Genomic DNA, 20,123 nt, shown 5'->3' with positions numbered 1-20,123 from the left:
TCACGTAAAAAAAGATAAGATTGAGTTGTAGATAGGCTATCTGATATTTGAATTAGCCGGTTGTGAAACAGGGTTTTACACCTTAATAACACGTGCGATATCTTAATGATAACTATCATTAGGGAACAGATTAATAAGTGGATTGTCCTGATGACAAATGATCATTATTATGTCACTAGTAATATAATCATCATTAGTACGTTACCACTCACAATTCTGTTCCGTTATGTTTAAACTAAATTTTTGAATCTACTAAGTCTAGAAATCAACATGTTGAGGTACTTATAACTCGCTTGGCTTGGTGCAGTGTAGTGGTAGGTAAGATAATAAAGTAAAGAAAAGACAGTAAAGAAAATAATTGCCAAGAGATAGTCTACAATTTCAAGGAAGTTCATTATAAGGCATTTTGTGATATGTCGGATAGAAAAGTATTAGATTTGCACAGGTATAAATGAAAATTTCCGTGCTCGGTCAATTGACATTACTTTTTACTAACCATCCGTGTATTATAGGCATGGTAATTTAGGCATATACATACCTACAGAGTACCATAACAATTTGACGTTCAAATACATTAAAATCGTGGTATAATGAAAACAGTCACTTTGATTCGAAGGCAGTATTAATTTAAACGTGCTTTTTTAATTCTTGATCATTTTTCCTCAATATATTTATATAAGAAGAAGAACCGGAAAATTAGCATCGGACAACTAAACATCTCAGTTCAGTAAAAAGCTTGAAGCAAAATGATAGTGTTGTATATTTTGTGTATTTTATCATGTAGCTTTATCGTAGGTGGGTTTGAGATTATACTCTTAATAAAGTATACATTACAGTTAATTAATTACGCCAAAATTAAAAATGTTAGACAAGGTCGATTAATCAGTGACGTAACAGAGAGACGTGTTTTGTTTCAAGACACTTTATAAGTGAACCTGTGTTGTGAAAATTCCGCTAATTAGCAGAGGTGTAGCTAGTGGAAGTTAGTCATAACGCCCCTCTGGTGGATTGAGGGGATGCTTGTATCCTGTAAAACGACTAAATATGTTTTGGTATTTTTAATTTATTACTGATAGAACATAATAATTTTAAATATATAGTAAAATTGTGTATAATGTCAAGTTTTGATTGTGGTAACTGGTTAAGATTTGGTTTATTTTAGTTTTTGGATAGTTTAGAGTTAGTAACACATTATATTTAATTGTCTATGTGTGTAAGCTTTCGATCAACAATGAATAAGTATTAGATTGACAGATTTATGATTAGTTGGTTCAAGTCAACAATTCACCTTGAAACTTTATTGAAACTATTGAAAGGACATCCAGTGATGATGAAGAATACGAAAAAAATTATGATGATAATTGGTCAGCGAATGAATAAGTGTTTGACGTGAATGTTTTCGATTTACAGAATGTAAAAAGTTTCGCGCAGACTATAAATACCATAAAGAGGTCGACGGATGGCTGAAACTCCATCAGGTGCCGGCAAACTGGTTCGATGCCCGACTCAGGTGCACGATGGAAGGTGCGAGCAAGATTTATTCATTTTGAGACTCTCTGACTACTTCGAAGACAGAAATGCTTAGGAATAGCCATCAGGGAACCAAAATTAAAGCCAGCTAAATTCCTAAAATTGTATTGAAACAGTTCTAAAGAATGTCTAAGGCAAGGTAAGGCTTTTCTTGCAACTCCTCAGCTGCACAGATTGCTGTCAACCTGCAAACTGTGCAGCTTAGGAAAAGTAGTTCTGCAATTATTTTGAGACATCCAGCAAAGGCTAATAATACAATAAGCCACGTTTACAAAATGAATAAAGGAAAAGATATTTTGGCGCTGATGATTTGGCGACGTGAAGTATGCTCGATACCCAATGTTGATTAAGAGGAAGCCTGTACCCAGCAGTAGAACGAATCTAGGCTGCTGATATTATGTTGTGTTCATTATAGCGGTATCTTCCAGGAGCGACTCTGGCATCTCCTTTGAACCTGAACATGATGTCCACCATGTCCTCGGTGATGAAGGGGAAGGTCAACACGGTTTTCACGGGTATCCACGCCATCTTCTCCCGGGGAGACTTCTACTCCATAGAAGGTATTTTTTATAAGATGATTCATGTTTTGGAAGGAACGTTGACCGTTGGTCCCGGTTACTTATTACCTTCTGATGTAAAAAGTAGTCGCTAGATGAGCTGTGTCAGGGCCATTTGGCTGCTTAATAGTAACCCTGACAACAGGGTTGATGAGATTGGTAACAACCTCACAATCCACCAAATAGGTAGGTATTTATGAACTGAGACCATTAGATGCCATTAAATTCCGCTATTGATTAGTTAATTATTGTTATTATTAATACGCATTGGGCTGTATAGAAATTGTGGGAAGGCAGATTTCATTCAATTTTTAAATAATTTTTTTGGTTCACGTCTCATAAAAGTGCAAGTGAAAAAATTAAAACAATTACCAATAAAGGCAAAAACTGACGTTACAAGTCTTCTCGTCCGTCCAAAACTTGCCGGAGTCCAAAGAGCCAACAGTACAGAGAGTAATTGCGTAATTTCTGTCAACAATATAACAAACAACACAACAAAACAAACCATAACAAACAACCAAGGTTGCCAAGGAAATAGACCTGTGCAGTTGATCATTGGCGAGGTTCGCAGAAGCTATAATTAAAATATTATGTGGTTAGTAATAATAAAAATGAAAGGATATTGGATAAGTTTAGTACCTACTATAAATATTTATGTGTCCAAGTTACCGCTTCGGGCATGTGCCTAATGGTAACTTATAGTTGTAATTATTAGATAAATAAATAAGTAAATAACTAAACACAACAAAAAAAAAAAACAAAGAATGCGCCTCCTCTCTCCTCTACAGACAACGAATTGAGACTACCACAGCATGGAAGTAAATTTTAGAGAATTACCACATCCAACCGAGGTGAATCTACCAAAGAAATAAAGACATTAAACTAAAATGTTCATACTTTTCCATTTTCCAGGAGTGCCTCTGTCCAGGATTCCAGCCAGCTGGGAGCCAAACGAGCCTGATAACCAAGACGACAGCGAGAGCTGCATCGTCATGAGAAGAAACGAACGCGTGGCTGATGTCAGGTGCAGTGACGTGTACCATTACATCTGCTACAAGAAGAATGATCCTAACATGAACGGCCAGAACGAGTGTGGAACTACTGATCACGGTAATTTGAGTTGTTTGGGCTGAGTAGTTACTGATGTCCTTGTTGTACTTGAAGTGGCATTGATGAGACAAAACGCCGAAAAGATGGATGGAGAGTTTGCTCAGCAATGCCCGACAAATCCAAAGGTATCTTATGTCAACTTTGCTTTGGAAAATGCTGCACTGACAAGAGCGTGGCTCTTAAATTGATGATGATGATGATATCAACTTTATAAAAATATATCATGCTTCTTTGGCAGATTGACTAGAGTGCGACGTAACGTAACAATCATAAGTAACATTCGAGGCGTTTGTCCAGCACTGAGATCTTTAAGATTAGATTAAATAAATAAATAAATAAATAAAATAAATAAATAAATTAAATTAAATTGCTTCCAAAATAATTAACGTTCCACTCCGAAATATTTTTAATAATCCTTGCAAACATTGTACTTCCAGGCTACAAGCTGGACCAGCGGACGAACCAATGCTACAAGTTCCACAATCTCGGGCAGACCTGGTCTCGAGCCTTCATGACCTGTTCCGCTGAGGGAGCCTACCTGGCCATCATCAACAGCGAAATAGAGGCTTCAGTTCTCAAAGACCTCTATGGAAAGTTCCCTGATGGAGTCATCTACGCCAAACATAAGGGTATAGCCGCTATTGGCTTCCACGATTGGCATGAGCGGGCATCGAACGTATGGATTACTATTCATGGTACGTATAAGGAAAGCATTATCATCATTTCTTTAAAAAAAAAAAACGTGTAGTGCCCTGTGCCGAAGTTTTTCTTGCAGCTTCTTTTCCCAGCTCTAGTAGTTTTAGGCGGATGAGAATATTTGATAATAAAAATGACGATTCAAATTGTAACTATGTTACCTATTGAATAAAGAATATTATTGAACTTGAATTAAAAAAAAATAATTAGAAACAAAAATGTTTTTCCTTCGACATGATTTTGTTAGAATTCGTTGACTTTGAATGTAGGATTATCAGCAACGGCTTAATTTAATTTTAGAATCATTATATTTGAATATTCGAAACATTGATTATGGCTGGAGGAAACATTAGTTCCCAAACTCATTGTAGAGTAGACACTTAAAAGAGAGAATTCTAAGTAAAATCAAAGTTGAGTGCTTTTTGCCTATAAATGCACACACGTTAAGTTGCTCGTTTTGTTTTTGGTTAAGAATAAATTGTTTTCCTGTCCTTGATATCATAATGGATATCATAAATAATAATGATATGTTTGTGAAGGATATATTTTTTGGGCAAAAAGTTATAACACTTTTTTGGGAAAAAAATTATAGCCCAACATAGTCTTGTTCAAAATACAGGGTGTTAGTGACATCGTAACGAATACTCAGGGGGATGATTCAGACCATGATTCTGGGTTAATATCAAGTGGAATTTTCCGTCGCAAAATTCATAATTTTTTTTAGTTTTTTTTTTAAATTATTTTCAATTCTATACATTTGCGATGGAAAATTCCACTTGATATTAACTCAGAATAATCAGATGAATCATCCCTATCAGTATTCGTTAAGATGACACTTACACCCCGTACAAGTACATACGGTAGCCATACAAGTAGGTATAGGTGTTAGTGACACCGTAACGAATACTGAGGGGGATGGTTCAGACCCTGATTCTGAGTTAATATCAAGTGGAATTTCCTGTCAAAAATTGATTTTTTTTATTATGATTTTTTTTTTAATATTTTCCGATCCATACTTTTGCGACGGAAATTTCTACTTGATATCAACTCAGAATTATGACCTGAATTATCCCTCAAAGTTTTCGTTACGATGTCACTAACACCCTGTATATTACACATTTTTTTATGAATTATGATATTTATGCTAGAGTGGGAGTTAATTAAACACAACATAAACTCACGACGAAGTTATATCTATCGCTTCATTAGTGTTTTTATTGGAATAAAACATTGAACGTGTTTAGCACTTCAGCTGCGTAATACGTCATTTCACACAGACACTACACATTGACGTTATCGTACACGAGCATCTGTGTGTGTGACGTCTGACGCCAATATGATTAAAGATTTAATTGTCTAATATTTTCTAGTGGCTTGAGTCTGAGTCTTTTTGTCTGAAATATCCCTCTCTATCTTCCAGGTCAAACCCTCAAGGAGGCCGGTTACTCGACCTTCGAACAGAACCAGCCTGACAACGCGACCACTGGAGAGTTCTGCGGAAGTATATTTCGATCAGCTCGCCTCAACGACCTGTGGTGCAATGACCCCGTCCCCTTCATCTGTGAGATGACCCCTGGCACCTTATTCGACAGTGAAGGCTGAGATGCCTTATTAGTTTAAATTATTACAACAATTATTTTGTCGCCCTTAGTTTTTTTTTTGTCAACGTCAAGGGGGTATTTGAATCCGTTTTTGGATTCCCTTTCTAGTTTTCTCTTTTGTTTTTTATTTGACGTGACTTATTGTACATTTGCCGCAAATGGCGTTAACTACTTGGCCGGCCATATGGGGAGCGTTTAGTAACCTTAGCGGTAACCTGTTTTTTTATCCTTCGATCTTGTCCTAGTGTCAATCTGTTTCGGCCTGCTTGCCAAAACTGGTTAGAGCCTGTTTAACACTTTCAAGGACAGAACGTCTTCAAACGATGTCTTCCTAGACATATTGGTCAGTCTTCTTCTTATCGTGTGGATTGTGAGGTGGAATACCAACCTCATCAACCCTGGTATCAGGGTTATGACTGAGCCGCCAAAGGCCCCAATTTTATTGCTTAGTGTCATGGAAGTGTTGATATAGAATCAGCCTATCACCAGTAAACTATTCGTTGGATAAGTTCCGGACAGGCTTGAATATCTGGACACTAGAATTTGTAAGACAGTTATTATGGATAAGTTTCCAACATATAATATTTGAATTTTAATTAAAAGGGGTGAAACAGGCCCTTAATATAATGTGCGCCCCTCTTAATGTCAACTGAGTATCACGTCAATGGCCCCGATTCCTGCAGACACTTCCTAATTTTACTTTAAGTTATATCTGTCATTTTCTTATCCGCCGAAAAGGAAAGGGACGGATGATTGACAGCTGTTAATTTTAGGAAGAATGAGTAAGTGAATAAATAACCCGGGCGAATCAAAAGGGTACCTCGCTGTTATGCGAACTGTTTGATGTGTGCTGTCAACTTAATTCTGTTGGGTTTTTAGCCAATGTAAAATTTTTATAGGGTTGTTTTAGATTTGTGCTTAAAATTGACGTGTGTTCCATAAACTTTATGCTTGTCGATTACCTGTCTCTTTCCTTTTCGGCGGATAAGAAAATGACAGATATAACTTGAAATAAAATTATATGGTGTTTACAGGAATTAGCACCATTATGATGCTATTAATTAAAATTATTTATACATTACAATTTTTTTTTTTTTTTTGCTCGCTAATATTTATTATATTTTTTTTCACATAAACGACAGAACAATTATATAATATTCTTTTAAATTATTTTTATCTTTTAAATGGTCTTGTTTGCTCTGTATTTTCTTTGTTTTAATTTTTATTTGTCGAGTAGATAATAAAGATGTTTCTTTTTCCATTCTTGTTATATAATGTATCACATATTAATTGAGATTAAAAAAAAAACATATTGATGTTTCGACTACCTAAACAAAACAATATCTAACGAACCTATTGAACCGGTTGTTAAACAGGAAAATGTTTTATTACTTACTTAATATCTAATTTTGTTACGTTATAGATACCACACACACACACACACACACACACACACACACACACACACACACACACACACACACACACACACACACACACACACACACACACACACACACACACACACACACACACACACACACACACACACACACACACACACACACACAGGTGTAAACAGGGTGTATGGGATTTAGACTACGATTCTAAGTTGATATCAAATAGAATTTTCCGTCGCAAATTAAAATATTATTTATTAGTGAATTTTGATGAGAATCGGAATTGGTCTTTACCTACCTCAGTGGGAAATAGGTGTGTTCTTATGTCTATGTACGTTAATGCCTATATTTTTATTAACACCCGATGGTGGCGCCACCGATAAAATGTAGGCCGTTTGACACAGGTGGTGTCTAGTCGGTTGCGCAAATACCAAGACACCATGGTGTCTTAGTGAGATCACCATCCCCCTAACATCATCGTTGTTCACGGGGTCCGCTTACCTAACCTGAAGATTTGACAGGTCGGGTTTTTTACAGAAGCGACTGCCTGTCTGACCTTCCAACCCGCGAAGGGGAAACCAGCCCAATACAGGTTAGGTCACATACCGCTGAAATTGCATATCTCGGGAATGTGGGTTTCCTCACGATGTTTTCCTTCACCGCTGAGCACGTGAGATAGAGAGATAGAGGCCTAAAATAATATCACTCCTGGTCAGTTACTTATTTATGTGAAAGCTGCCTGCTTATGTAAATAAGAATAATTTTCCAACATTTATATATTTTATATATCATTGTAATTCATGCTGATATGTAAATCTCAGTTTTTATAAATAAATATTTAATGTTTGTAGGAACAACGGCTGTCAAATCAATGTCGTACTAATGTTAGGGTTCGTAATGTTTATTTTTTTTTAATTATTATTACATTGTATAACTTAAAAACAGACGGAATAAAGTCGTGAATCTGAGTCATGACTTTATTATTTTTACTTTTGAACATGGAACATGGAACATGGAATGTTCGCACCCTTCTGGACAACGACTTGAATCTGTGTCCAGAGAGAAAGACAGCTCTAATCGCGCGAGAACTGAGCAGATACAATATAGATATTGCCGCAATCAGTGAGACGCATCTCAGTGATTCTGGTGAGTTGTGTGAGCAGCTTGGAGGTTACACCTATTATTGGAGCGGCAAACCCGAGTCTGAGAGGGCTGGAAGTGGAGTAGGATTCGCTGTTAGAAACCACCTGGCGCGAAAATTACAGGAACTTCCAAAGGGCATAAATGATAGAATTATAACTCTACGACTTCAACTATCACCGAAGAAGTACATACACCTTATAAGTGTATATGCCCCCACACTGCCATCTCCGGACGAAGAGAAAGCCAAGTTCTACTTCGAACTAAAGCAAGTCCTCAACAAAATACCTTCTGCTGACAGAATAATTCTGCTGGGTGATTTTAACGCTCGTGTTGGCAAGGATCACGGTGCTTGGGATGGGGTTCTTGGGAGGCACGGAGTCGGGAAATGCAACGACAATGGTCTTGATCTCCTTACCCTCTGCGCTGAGTTTGATCTTACCATCACAAATACATGTTTCCGTTTGCCTGAGAAGTTTAAGACCACGTGGATGCATCCAAGATCCAAGCACTGGCACCTCCTGGATTACGTGATAGTACGCAAGAGAGATCTCAGTGAAGTACTGACCACCCGCGCAATGAGAGGTGCCCAGGGCTGGACTGACCATCAACTTGTTCGATCGAAACTGCGGTTGCAATTAAGAACACCACGTCGAGCTGCCCACAAGATCCCAGCGAAATTGGACTGTCAAAAGTTAATCCACGATGTACAACTAACGGAGGAGCTAGATGATGCTTTCAATACCGATATGCCAGACATCGCAGAAGACGCGCCTGTCGATGAGAGATGGCGTTCTTTCGCTGAACATCTCCATAGTTGTGCTCTACGAGTTATTGGGAAACCAGAACGGAGAAACCAAGATTGGTTCGATGATTCCGACATGGAAATCAAGAAGCTCGTGGAGAACTACAGACGCAGTCTTCTCTTATCAGATGTTTCTGAACGGAGGAAAGCTCATCATAGCCTTAAAGAAAAAGTGCGTGCTCTCAAGGATAAGTGGTGGGTGGACAAAGCCAATGAAATACAGCTTTATGCTGACACCAATCAGTCCGGCAGGTTTTTTGAGAGCCTCAAGACTGTTTTCGGCCCACGAATTTTGAAAACAGCTCCAATGTACAGCAAGGATAAAACCCAACGTTTCACAGACCAAAAAGACGTACTTGCTCGTTGGGCGGAACATTTCAACGATGTTTTGAATCCCATTGGTCAGTCCACCGACTTGTTGTACATAGACTCTCTTGAAAGCCTACCAACCGCCGAAAATCTAGCGGAACCACCAACTTTTGACGAATTTGTTGCCGCGCTAAGGAGAATGAAGAATGCTAGGGCACCTGGGATGGATAGCCTACCGTCTGAATTGTACAAATATGGCGGCCCACACATTAACAACACGCTATTCGACTTCATCTCGAAGATATGGGAGTGTGAAATCGTCCCGCAAGATTGGAGGGATGCTTCCATTTGCAAGTTGTACAAAGGCAAAGGTGACATAGCCGATTGCAGTTCGTACAGAGGCATCTCTCTACTCTCAGCAGCTGGGAAGATTTTGGCCCATATTATCAACACCCGTTTATCCCACCACGCAGAAAATATACTCCCGGAGACCCAATGTGGTTTTCGTCCGGGTAGAGGTACGGTCGATGCCATCTTTGTTATTAAACAAATTCAGGAAAAAAGCCTGGAACAATACCGTCCTCTCTACATGTGCTTTGTTGATTTAGAAAAAGCCTTCGAAAGAGTACCGCGTGTGGCCTTGTGGATTGTGCTTAAGAAAGCTGGTTGTCCTGAAAAGTTACTAAACTTGATACGCCAATTTCATGACGATATGATGGCGAGAGTTCGACATGGAAGTGACTTTTCAGACCAATTTCCTGTAACCAGTGGCGTGAAACAAGGCTGTGTCCTCGCTCCTACTCTGTTCTCCTTATATTTTGCCTCTGTTATGCGTGACGCTTCGAGGACTTGCAATGGCTCAATAGAAATCAAGTCCAGAACGGATAAGAGCATTTTCGATCTCTCTCGCCTTAGATCTAAGCGACAGGTAACCAAACTTTCAGTTACGGATATCTTGTACGCTGACGACGTTGCTCTTATGGCTGATTCTATTGAGTCTCTCCAAAGTATCGTAACATCCTTAAGCACTTCATGCCGCAGGTTTGGGTTGGTTATAAGCATCAGCAAAACCCAAGTATTGAAACAACCACCACGAGGATGCCACGGGGATCCTTCTAGTGTTGCTTTAGATCGCGCAGTGCTGGAGGAAGTTCCAAACTTCAAATACTTGGGCACTAGAATACGTAGTGATAACACCTTGGCATCGGAGATACCGGCCCGAATAGTAAGTGCGGCAGCGGCCTTTGGAAAACTTAGGGCACGTGTTTGGAACTCACACGATATTAAGCTGCAAACTAAAATATTGGTTTACAAAGCAATCATCTTGCCCACATTACTATATGCCGCAGAGACTTGGTGCTGCTATAAGGCAGACATCAGGCGATTAGACACCTTCCATCTCAGATGTCTAAGGTCTATTCTGCGCATCAAGTGGCAAGATCGAGTTCCAAATACAGAAGTGCTGCGTCGTGCTGGCCTGTCCGGGATAGAAGCGCTCATTATGAAGCACCAGCTGAGATGGTGTGGGCACGTCTTGCGAATGGATGACAGCAGATTGCCGAAAGCAGTTTTCTATTCCGAGCTTTCTAGCGGGAAACGAAAGCAGGGCGGGCAATACCTGCGTTACAAAGACGTGCTCAAGCGCAACCTTGTGGCTTGTGATATTCCACCTGATAGTTGGGAGGAGCGAGCTCGTCTTAGACCGGAATGGCGTTACACTGTCCACAAAAACGTGGAACTGTACGAAAAGAAGCGTTTAGAAGATCTTGACGTAAAACGTCAAATACGGAAGACTCGACACAAGCCGAGTACCTCCCCACATGAGAGCAGAGTAGTATTATCACACTAACAACTTATATAATTATGTGTATACAGAGAGCCAATTATAGCTATTCGCTAATAAATTTGTTATGTCGAGATTTGTATGTTCGATAATAAATAAACAGCCAGTATTACCTATTAGGTCTCACCAACAGCGCACATGTCTCAGATAATACAAGAGCACAAGAACTAATTTCTAATCTAAGCAGACATTAAAATCGCCTTGCGACCCGTGCACCTACTGGCTTCTCCCACCGGCGGGAGATAACCTCTTTAAGTCAGTAAACTAATAAGTACAGGGTGTTAGTGACATCGTAACGAAAACTTTGAGGGGTGGTTCAGGCCATGATTCTGAGTTGATATCAAGTAGAAATTTCCGTCGCAAAAGTATGGATTGGAAAATAATTAAAAAGAAAAGAAAAATTTTCATGAATTTTTTGACACGAAATTTCACTTGATATCAACTCAGAATCATGGTCTGAACCATCCCCCTCAGTATTCGTTACGGTGTCACTAACACCCATACCTACTTATATGGCTACCGTATGTACTTGTATGGGGTGTAAGTGTCATCGTAACGAATACTGAGAGGGATGATTCATCTGATTATTCTGAGTTAATATCAAGTGGAATTTTCCATCGCAAAAGTATAGAATTGAAAATAATTTAAAAAAACTAAAAAAAAAATCATGAATTTTGCGACGAAAGATTCCACTTGATTTTAACTCAGAATCATGGTCTGAATCAACCCCCTCAGTATTCGTTACGATGTCACTAACACCCAGTATACATTACATAGTAAACAAAACATATTTGCGGCAAATCTACAATGAGTCACATAAAAAAGGTATATTTTCATGCGATATCATTTTCATAATAACAAAATAATATTTAATACATACGTTTTTCATATTTGATTATATTAATATTATATATATAAAAAAAATATATACAATATATTATATATTAAAATTTATGTATTAAATATTATTTTGTTATTATGAAAATGATATCGGATGAAAATATTTTTTTTTAACTTCATGTCAACTTCGTATAAATTTTATTTATTCAATTTACTTTTTTTATTGTAGATTTGCCGCAAATGGCATTAACTACTTGGCCGGGCAAATGGAGAGCTCTGAGGGCTCTCACCCGGTACAAAATTTAAGACAACAGGCCTGAAGCCTTCGCCTCAGATGGCCACCTCGCCAATCGACCCTAGTGGGCCGATAGCGATAACCGCTGAATGGGGGAAATCGTCGACCACGCCGGCGGGGTCGGTATCGGGGTCCCCGGACGCTTCATACAAAACACCTTGTTACAAACAGACGTTGACGTTACACATTGACGTTATCGTACTCGTGCATCTATGTGTGTGACGTCAGACGCCCATACGATTAAAGACTAAAGTAAGACCGAGTGGGGTGAGGTAAAGCTAGCCACCCGCTGGCGGGGAGCGGAGAGTGGCCGTTCTATACGTAGTTATTCATTATTCTATGTCAATCGTACATGTACATACATACATAAACTCACGCCTATTTCCCACCAGAATAAGCAGAGCCTATAGAATTCCCTTTGCTTCGATCCTGACACACTTCTCTTGCTTCATCCACATTCATCAATCGCTTCATACACGCACGCCGGCATTCGTATGCGATGGAAAACATGTGCTGTATTTACTCCACGAGTATAAGTACAGTAAGATTGCTTCTAAAGAAACAAATAAGCTAAACATTCCTAGGAAACAGTATATTTATCATACTAATGTATTTCACTTCCCAGTACTGATATGTGTTTCTGTGAATATTGACATTACTCCTATAAATAAAGCGGTTTGATACAAATCTCATTTAAATCGCGATTACAGTTCCAAGATGAAGTCGACTTTAACATGTTTTGTGGCTGTCCTCAGTATTTATTTCATTGGTAAGTACATTTACGACGTTCATTGTGTAACTTCTTCTTCTTCTATCGTGTGGGTTGTGAGGTGGATTATCAACCCCATCAACCCTGATGTCAGGGTTCTTATTGAGCCGCCAAAGGCCCCTGACATGGCTCACGTAACGACTACTTATTTACATCAGTAAGTAGTAACCGGGACCGACGGCTTAATGTGCCTTCCGACGCATGGATCACTTTACTTTCGGACAATCGGGTCTGCAATGTCCTAACCAAACCCAGGGCTCACAGAGTGATTTTTGTGATATGTGCCCACCGTGATTCGAACCTGGGTCGTGGGTCCCATGCTCAACCACTGGACCTTTATTTCAACCACTAATGATACATACGGTTCATTGTTATTCATCTTAGAACTTTTTGTCAAAAGTGAATATCAAAATTAAGTCGTCTTCTGATCTCTGCCTACCCCATTGTGGATTGTTGACGAGTGTTTATCTATGTTTTGAATTTCGCGGTCGTCTGTGAATATTTCGTATATTATATTTCTGACAAAATGAAAATGAGTTCCAAAATTAAATTTTGTATAGATACCTACCTTAAAAGTACCTATCGCCTACTATAAGTTTTCATGTAAAAATAAGTGTGCAATATCAAGAGACATATTGCTTTTTTAGAGGAATTGCTTCAACGGAGCCTATTTAGCTCCCCAGGAAATGAGAAAAGTAGATTATACAACAGAAAACTTGTATTAAATTTTTCAAAGGCAGTTGAAGAAGACTATTTCAAATAAGTTTCCATGATACGACTTCACGTTAAAATGCATGAGCCAATCTTGAATGCCAACTAATGTCACCCAACTGCTTGAAGTTTATTTCCGGTTTGGGTTGACTTCAAAGCATCAAAGAGTATGTTTCATATCGAGGAGTACTAGAAGGACTTGACATTTAAGGACTTCCTGTTACTCTGATGCGGACGGCATTGATTCCCGATAAAGGACAAAAAAAATATGTAAAGGGAATAAAAAAGAAATACATTCATACATAAACTCACGCCTATTTCCCACCGGGGTAAGCAGAAACTATAAAAAAAATCTAAGTATTAATGAAATTAAATTATTTTTTAAATCTTAAAAAATATAAAGATTAAAAGAATAGCATTATTAGCTACTGGGCATTATTTTCAATCACAATGTTTATAGATCTCGATCTATAAGCTTAGAGAGTTTGTTTCTTTATCTGATCACTACTACACTACAGCTACACTGCAGCTGTACAGGTGTACTATATCCTCTACCGAAGGTTGTCTGGAAGAGATCACTCTTAGCGATAAGGCCGCCTTTGCCCACTTTAGAATAAGTTTATAAGTATTAAGTAACCTTTACTTAAATAGAAAAAAAAAGAAAACGTTTTTGTCACCTTCAGATCTGTCTTTATTTAGTAAAAAAACAGAATTTCATTATTTATCTTTGACATAGAAAACTACTCAATTACCTGGTTTGGCTAGAACATTCTAAGCTAATCACCTCCAAAAGTCCACCTTGCTTCTGGGTCCACCTTTGGGGCGCTAAGCCGTTGGGCCCGAGCTCAAACACCTTCACCGACCAGCATTGGAGCAGCGTGGTAGAATACGCTCCATATCCGGTTGATTCAGGGGAGTCTTGTGCCCTGCTGGGCAGGGTGTTTATTTTTCATCTGTTTATGTCCTTCTTATTATTAATTAACTTGTAATGTATAGATTGGGAGGAGCTCGGTGGCGCATTGTTGAAGTTAAGCAACTTTCGCAAAGGCCGGTCATAGGACGGGTGACCACAAAAAAAAAGTTTTCATCTCGAGCTCATCCGTGCTTCGGAAGGCACGTTAAGCCGTTGGTCCCGGCTGCATTAGCAGTCGTTAATAACCATCAATCTGCAGTGGGCCCGCGTGATGGTTTAAGGCCCGATCTCCCTATCCATCCATAGGGAAGGCCCGTGCCCCAGCAGTGGGGACGTTAATGGGCTGATGATGATGATGTATAGATTGGATTAAAAGGTGTGTTGCTGTTGCGGTTTCTTGTCATTTCTTTACCACAGCCATACTCGTAACACGTTGCGAAATGACGTTCTCGCACACAGATGTTGTTGTGCTCTGCCTTGGTGTTTAGAGGATGGTAAAAAAATACAGCGACTTTGAGTTGACCACGTGATATTAGTAATTAATTAGGCACATACAATTATACGTTATTTTACATTTCGTTGATCGTAGAAGAAGAAGGAATGGTATTGCTATTTTATGTATTAACATACATACATACATAAACTCACGCCCGTAATCCCTAATGGGGTGGGCAGAGCCACAAGTAATCAAAGACAACTTGCAGCCACTGTTGATACGAAGTCCAAAGATGGATATGATGAACCTTATGGTGATAAGGGATCAGCCTATCGCCCATAACCTTAGTCCATCATGTTAGAGGACACAATCCCTCTGTCGGTTTTTACGACATGCCCGGGCAGCAGCTGAACGTGTTCTATGTTATGTATTAAAAAGTAAAAAAATAATAATTTGTTGGGTGTTGCCAACAGGCGTAGATGCAAATAATGTAATGTCTGTCAACAAGTTTGTTCGTGATAATTACATTGAACAAATGATTCTGATTACTAATATGTATGAGTTCTTCTAACTTCTTCTCGTTGCAGAAGCTGATAAGTTCCGTTGCGACTACGTGTACATCTACACAGGAGGCGGCTGGTTTAAATTTCACGATGAAGAGAAGACTTATGATGATGCCAGGACTGTCTGTCAGCTGGAAGGTAATGACACCAACGGGTTACAAATGCCACATCAAAGCAACTCAACTAAAATAACAATATATGAATTGCTTTGATGCGGCCTTTTTTACCTACCAGTTTATTTATTTTTTGGATAAGTCTCTCTATCTTTCTGGGCCTCTTCATGGTAAGAGTTTTTTTTTACATGATAAATAGACTGTAAGTGTTGTAGATTTTGTTATAAATAGTTTTTAAGATTTTCATATAAAGTTATTTTTTGATTAATTTTGTTTAATGTTAAGTACTTATTATTATTATTTTTTTGTATTTCTGGCTTAATTTAGTTTCTTGTTATTTTTTCTGGTTTTTGCTATACCCTCCCGGGTCCATATGTGGTACTATAATATGTATAACAACTGTTTACCATATGGTGTGCAATAAATATTTTGACTTTGACTTTGAGAGTACATAGGCAGTTTTACGGCAACACCTACCATCAGGTGAGGTTGCGGTCAAGTGCTTGCATATCATGCATAAAAAACAAAAAACTGACTAACAAAGTTGGCTCTATGAGGCTGACTGGCCGCCTCTGTGGCTAGTAACGCACACTGCGCGCTTGTTTCACTCCTTCTATATGTCAATACATATGGGGTGTTAGTGACACTAACGGATACTGAGGGTCACGGTTCGGCTCACGATTCTGAGTTAATATCAAATGAAATTTTTCATCGCAAAATAAAAAAAAAAAAAAAAATCATGATTTTGCTATGGAAAATTCCACTTGATATTAACTCAGAAGATCTGAATCATCCCCCTCTGTGGGCATTCAGTGTGGTGTCGCTAACACCCTGAATAGGCTATTAATGTTATGTTATGTTAATTCATGTTCTTCTCTTCTTCATCGTTCCCTCACTGCTGAGGATCGCGACCACAGGTTATGGTTTTCCACTCGGTACGCCTATATGTTGCGTGGACCGCCCTCTGTACGCTGCCGCCCACCGTCTTCTTCAGGATGTCAGACCACCTCGTGGGTGCCCGTCCTCGTGCACGTTTGCCATCCATTTGCCCAACGATGATCTGCTAATTCATGTTACATTTGTTTAACTACAGGAGCTGTGCTAGCATGGCCGAAAGACAGAGGGATGAATGAAACGATGTTATACTTACTCGCTCAATCCGACGCAGCGGCCATTCTTATTGAAAAATATTCCCAAGGTAAAGTATTTTTATTTCATACTGAACTTTAGGTACTTTTCCCATCTAAATAAAGTCCACATGACATAAGCTTACGACTTTATCCCAATTGAGGTAGTCAGACGTACATCCATCGTAAGATGGACTAAGTACCCACAACTCACTGAGCTTTTCTTTGTTTTAATACAATACAATAAAAAAACGCTTTATTGGACATATAAACACAACACTAAAAACAATTACAAAAAATCAATAATAATTATCGTAAATAATTATTATTATATGTACATTTAATAATAATTATATACATATATATAAATCAATTTAATCCAAAATCAATCATAAGACGGACTAATAAATAAAAACTTATGTTAATAAATAAATAAAAACAAATATCAAAATAATATATATATTTTATATATATATAATTAATATTTATATATATTTTAATAATTTTAATCTTTGTACCCTAATTATTTTACTGAACGAATTGAGCCGCTCAAAATCGTCGCTGTGTGAGTGAAAAAGTTGAATAATAGTCTGAAATCCATGAAATTAAAAACTAAAACAAAGGCAGAGCCATCTATAGTTTTACTAGGGAATGTGGCCTAGAAAATTCTTCATAACATTTTGTTTTTCAGATGAGAATGATACAACCGAAGACGAACACCAGGTGATGTTGCGAGACGGTTCTGAAGAACCAGTGTTCAAGAATTCGATGTATCCTTATATCTGCTACAAGGACGCAGGACCGTCTGTAACACTCAACGAATGTGGTACCCTTGATGATGGTAAGTAACCAGATCTGGCACCTATGACAGACAGACTTGACCGTTCAGCGAAGCCACATAAATCATAGAAGAGAACTTGTATTACACCTTGTACATCTTGTATGACTTAATATGGAATGGATATGCATCATTATGGACGATGCTTTGTATCCATCTCAGGATTTTAATACAAGTGTCATAAATTATGTTCAGGGTGTTAGTGACACCGTAACGAATACCGGGAGAAATAATTCAGCTCATGATTCTGAGTTAATATCAAGTAAAATTTCTTGTAGGAAAATTCATGACTTTTTTGTTTTTAAATTATTCACAGTTCCGTCCGATCGAGAAGACCAGGATCTCAAAATAAGGGTCTGCCTGGTTTAGACCTGACTTTCACACACACTTTTTTGTCGATGGGTTTTGGTAGCTATTAAGATTGTTTATGACAGAAGAAATAAATGTTTTAATTTTTTTATATTAAGTTTGTTATAAATGCATGCTTGCTTGACATCTTGGAAAGACAGGCCCAATATCGGGAGGAGAGGAAGAAAGGGAGAGAGTCCTTTGCTCTGCAGTGGGATGGTGTAGGCTAGAAATGATAATAATGATTATGATGATGATGTAATAAACGTTATTCGTTGTCGCAGCCTACGCTTTGGACAACAGAACGGGTAGCTGTTACAAATACCACCAAGTCTTCTCGACGTGGGATGAGGCCCTGTTCACATGCTCGGTTGAAGGCGGTTACCTGGCCGTCATCAACAGCGGCGTGGAAGCTCAGGCCATTCGCGACATCTTCGCAAGGAACCCAAAGAGCACGGACCCCGCAGAGTCTTGGAAGGATGGAGCCTTCATCGGGTTCAGATTAAAAGCGGCCGACATCTGGTACACAGTCACTGGTGAGTCCATCTGAATGGCACAGTCCAAGAAATCACTAGTTCACTTAGAGATCTTATATATAAGCTCACAGTTATATCCCAATGGGGTAGTCAGAAGTACATCCAACGCAGAAGGAAATAACCCACACCTAAACATCACCGAGCTTTCTTAGACCAACGTGATAAGTGGTGAGCCGTAACGCTATAATGGTTGATAACAATATGTGGCATTGACATTTTTGGTTCAATATAGCTCTTAGATAGATAGATAAAACACTTTATTGAGCACAATGGACACAAAATATAGATATAAGGACAATATATACAGAAGAGCACAACAGGCGCCCTTATTGCTCATGCAGAAAATTTTTCCAGGTAACCTTTGGGTACAGAAAGATTTTGTACAAATATAATAGTAGCGGGTTAGTGCATTCTAACGCAGTGGCTGTTGAGTGGACTGTAGAGACTTCTTAAACTTGATCATTGATCTGAATTTTTACTAAAAGAAGCTCAGCCATAGCACTAGTAACATAACATAACACAAACTCACTATACCCCAATAGGATAACTAATATATCTCAATAGGGTAATCAGAGGTACATCCAACGTAAGATGAACTAAATACCCACACATCACCGAGCTTTCCGACAATCTCCATTCCGTCTACGGACAACTAGACGTCAGCAGGCATTTAATCCACCACTAATCCGCACTAAACGTTCTGCCTCTTCCTTATTGATCCGAACACAAAGGTAGGTAGGTAGTACTGTCTGCCCTCATCTGTTTTTCTAACTCGTAGTCCTGGGAGTCTTCAAGACTAGAGTGAATAGGCATTTGCTAGGGAAACGTGATCCACATCATCCTAGACCACATCGCCACTTAACATCAGGTGAGATTGTGGATAAACGCGAGCCTACTTTATTTTTTAAAGAAACTTCTTTTCATAACACATTATTCATTTCAAATCAATGTCAATAACAGATGTTCATATTGACCATATTTCTACAGGCCAGCCGTTGAAGGATGCCGGGTACGACATTTTCTCGCCAGGTGAGCCGAATAACGCTAGAGGTGATGAATATTGTGGCTCGGTCGCTCGCAATGGCAAACTTGTTGATGACCCTTGCGATCGCACGCTACCTTTCATATGCGAGAAGAGGCCAGATAGAACTTGCACAATTACAGATGCATTCCAGTCTCCTGATATGCCACATTACGTCTACGTTCGCCGCCGCCAAAGTTCAACAAATAAAAATAATGAATATGAAATTGTTGATTCAAAAAACGTAATACTAAATTCAGTGTCATCGCAATACCACCTTATAGATAATTATTAGTAAGCGAAGATAGAAAAAGAAGTAAGAGAAGAAAGTGAGAAGAAGTTTGTGTTTTGCCATTTCTAATTTAGATGTCTTAGCTTGTGTAAAAGGGGACGCTGAATTAAATACCAAATAGTTTTATGGTGTATCTTCTTCTATCGTGTGGGTCGTAAGGTGGATTACCAACCTCATCAACCCTGGTGTCACGGTTATATTGAGCCGCCAAAGCCGCTGACACGACTCATGTAACGACTTACTTACTCAGTAAGAAGTAATTGGGACCAACGGCTTAACGTGCCTTCCGAAGCACGAATCATCACACTTTTGGACAATCAGGTGATCAGC

The 20,123-nt window shown here is 38.7% G+C and overlaps 3 protein-coding genes across 3 annotated transcripts; all 3 read left to right on the top strand.

Moving 5' to 3' along the window:
* The first annotated feature begins 663 nt into the window (after nucleotides 1-663).
* LOC126368635 (uncharacterized) lies at nucleotides 664-5,536 on the top strand. Its single transcript, XM_050012709.1, has 6 exons — nucleotides 664-795; nucleotides 1,411-1,524; nucleotides 1,959-2,090; nucleotides 3,000-3,197; nucleotides 3,635-3,892; nucleotides 5,314-5,536. Exons 1-6 carry the CDS (start codon nucleotides 747-749, stop codon nucleotides 5,493-5,495), a joined length of 933 nt encoding a protein of 310 aa, XP_049868666.1. The 5' UTR covers nucleotides 664-746; the 3' UTR covers nucleotides 5,496-5,536.
* Nucleotides 5,537-7,892: 2,356 nt separating this feature from the next.
* Nucleotides 7,893-12,779, top strand: LOC126369082 (uncharacterized). Its single transcript, XM_050013374.1, has 3 exons — nucleotides 7,893-9,666; nucleotides 10,498-10,888; nucleotides 12,752-12,779. Exons 1-3 carry the CDS (start codon nucleotides 7,893-7,895, stop codon nucleotides 12,777-12,779), a joined length of 2,193 nt encoding a protein of 730 aa, XP_049869331.1.
* On the top strand, nucleotides 12,744-19,919 carry LOC126368628 (uncharacterized). The gene is made up of 6 exons (XM_050012698.1): nucleotides 12,744-12,895; nucleotides 15,543-15,656; nucleotides 16,725-16,829; nucleotides 17,450-17,599; nucleotides 18,229-18,480; nucleotides 19,468-19,919. Exons 1-6 carry the CDS (start codon nucleotides 12,844-12,846, stop codon nucleotides 19,794-19,796), a joined length of 1,002 nt encoding a protein of 333 aa, XP_049868655.1. The 5' UTR covers nucleotides 12,744-12,843; the 3' UTR covers nucleotides 19,797-19,919.
* The last annotated feature ends 204 nt before the right edge of the window (nucleotides 19,920-20,123 follow it).

Source organism: Pectinophora gossypiella, chromosome 8 (assembly GCF_024362695.1).
Source record: "Pectinophora gossypiella chromosome 8, ilPecGoss1.1, whole genome shotgun sequence".
Taxonomy (NCBI): Eukaryota; Metazoa; Arthropoda; class Insecta; order Lepidoptera; family Gelechiidae; genus Pectinophora; species Pectinophora gossypiella.
The sequence above is the reverse complement of the archived record's forward strand: the minus strand, read 5'-3'. Positions and strand labels throughout refer to the sequence as shown.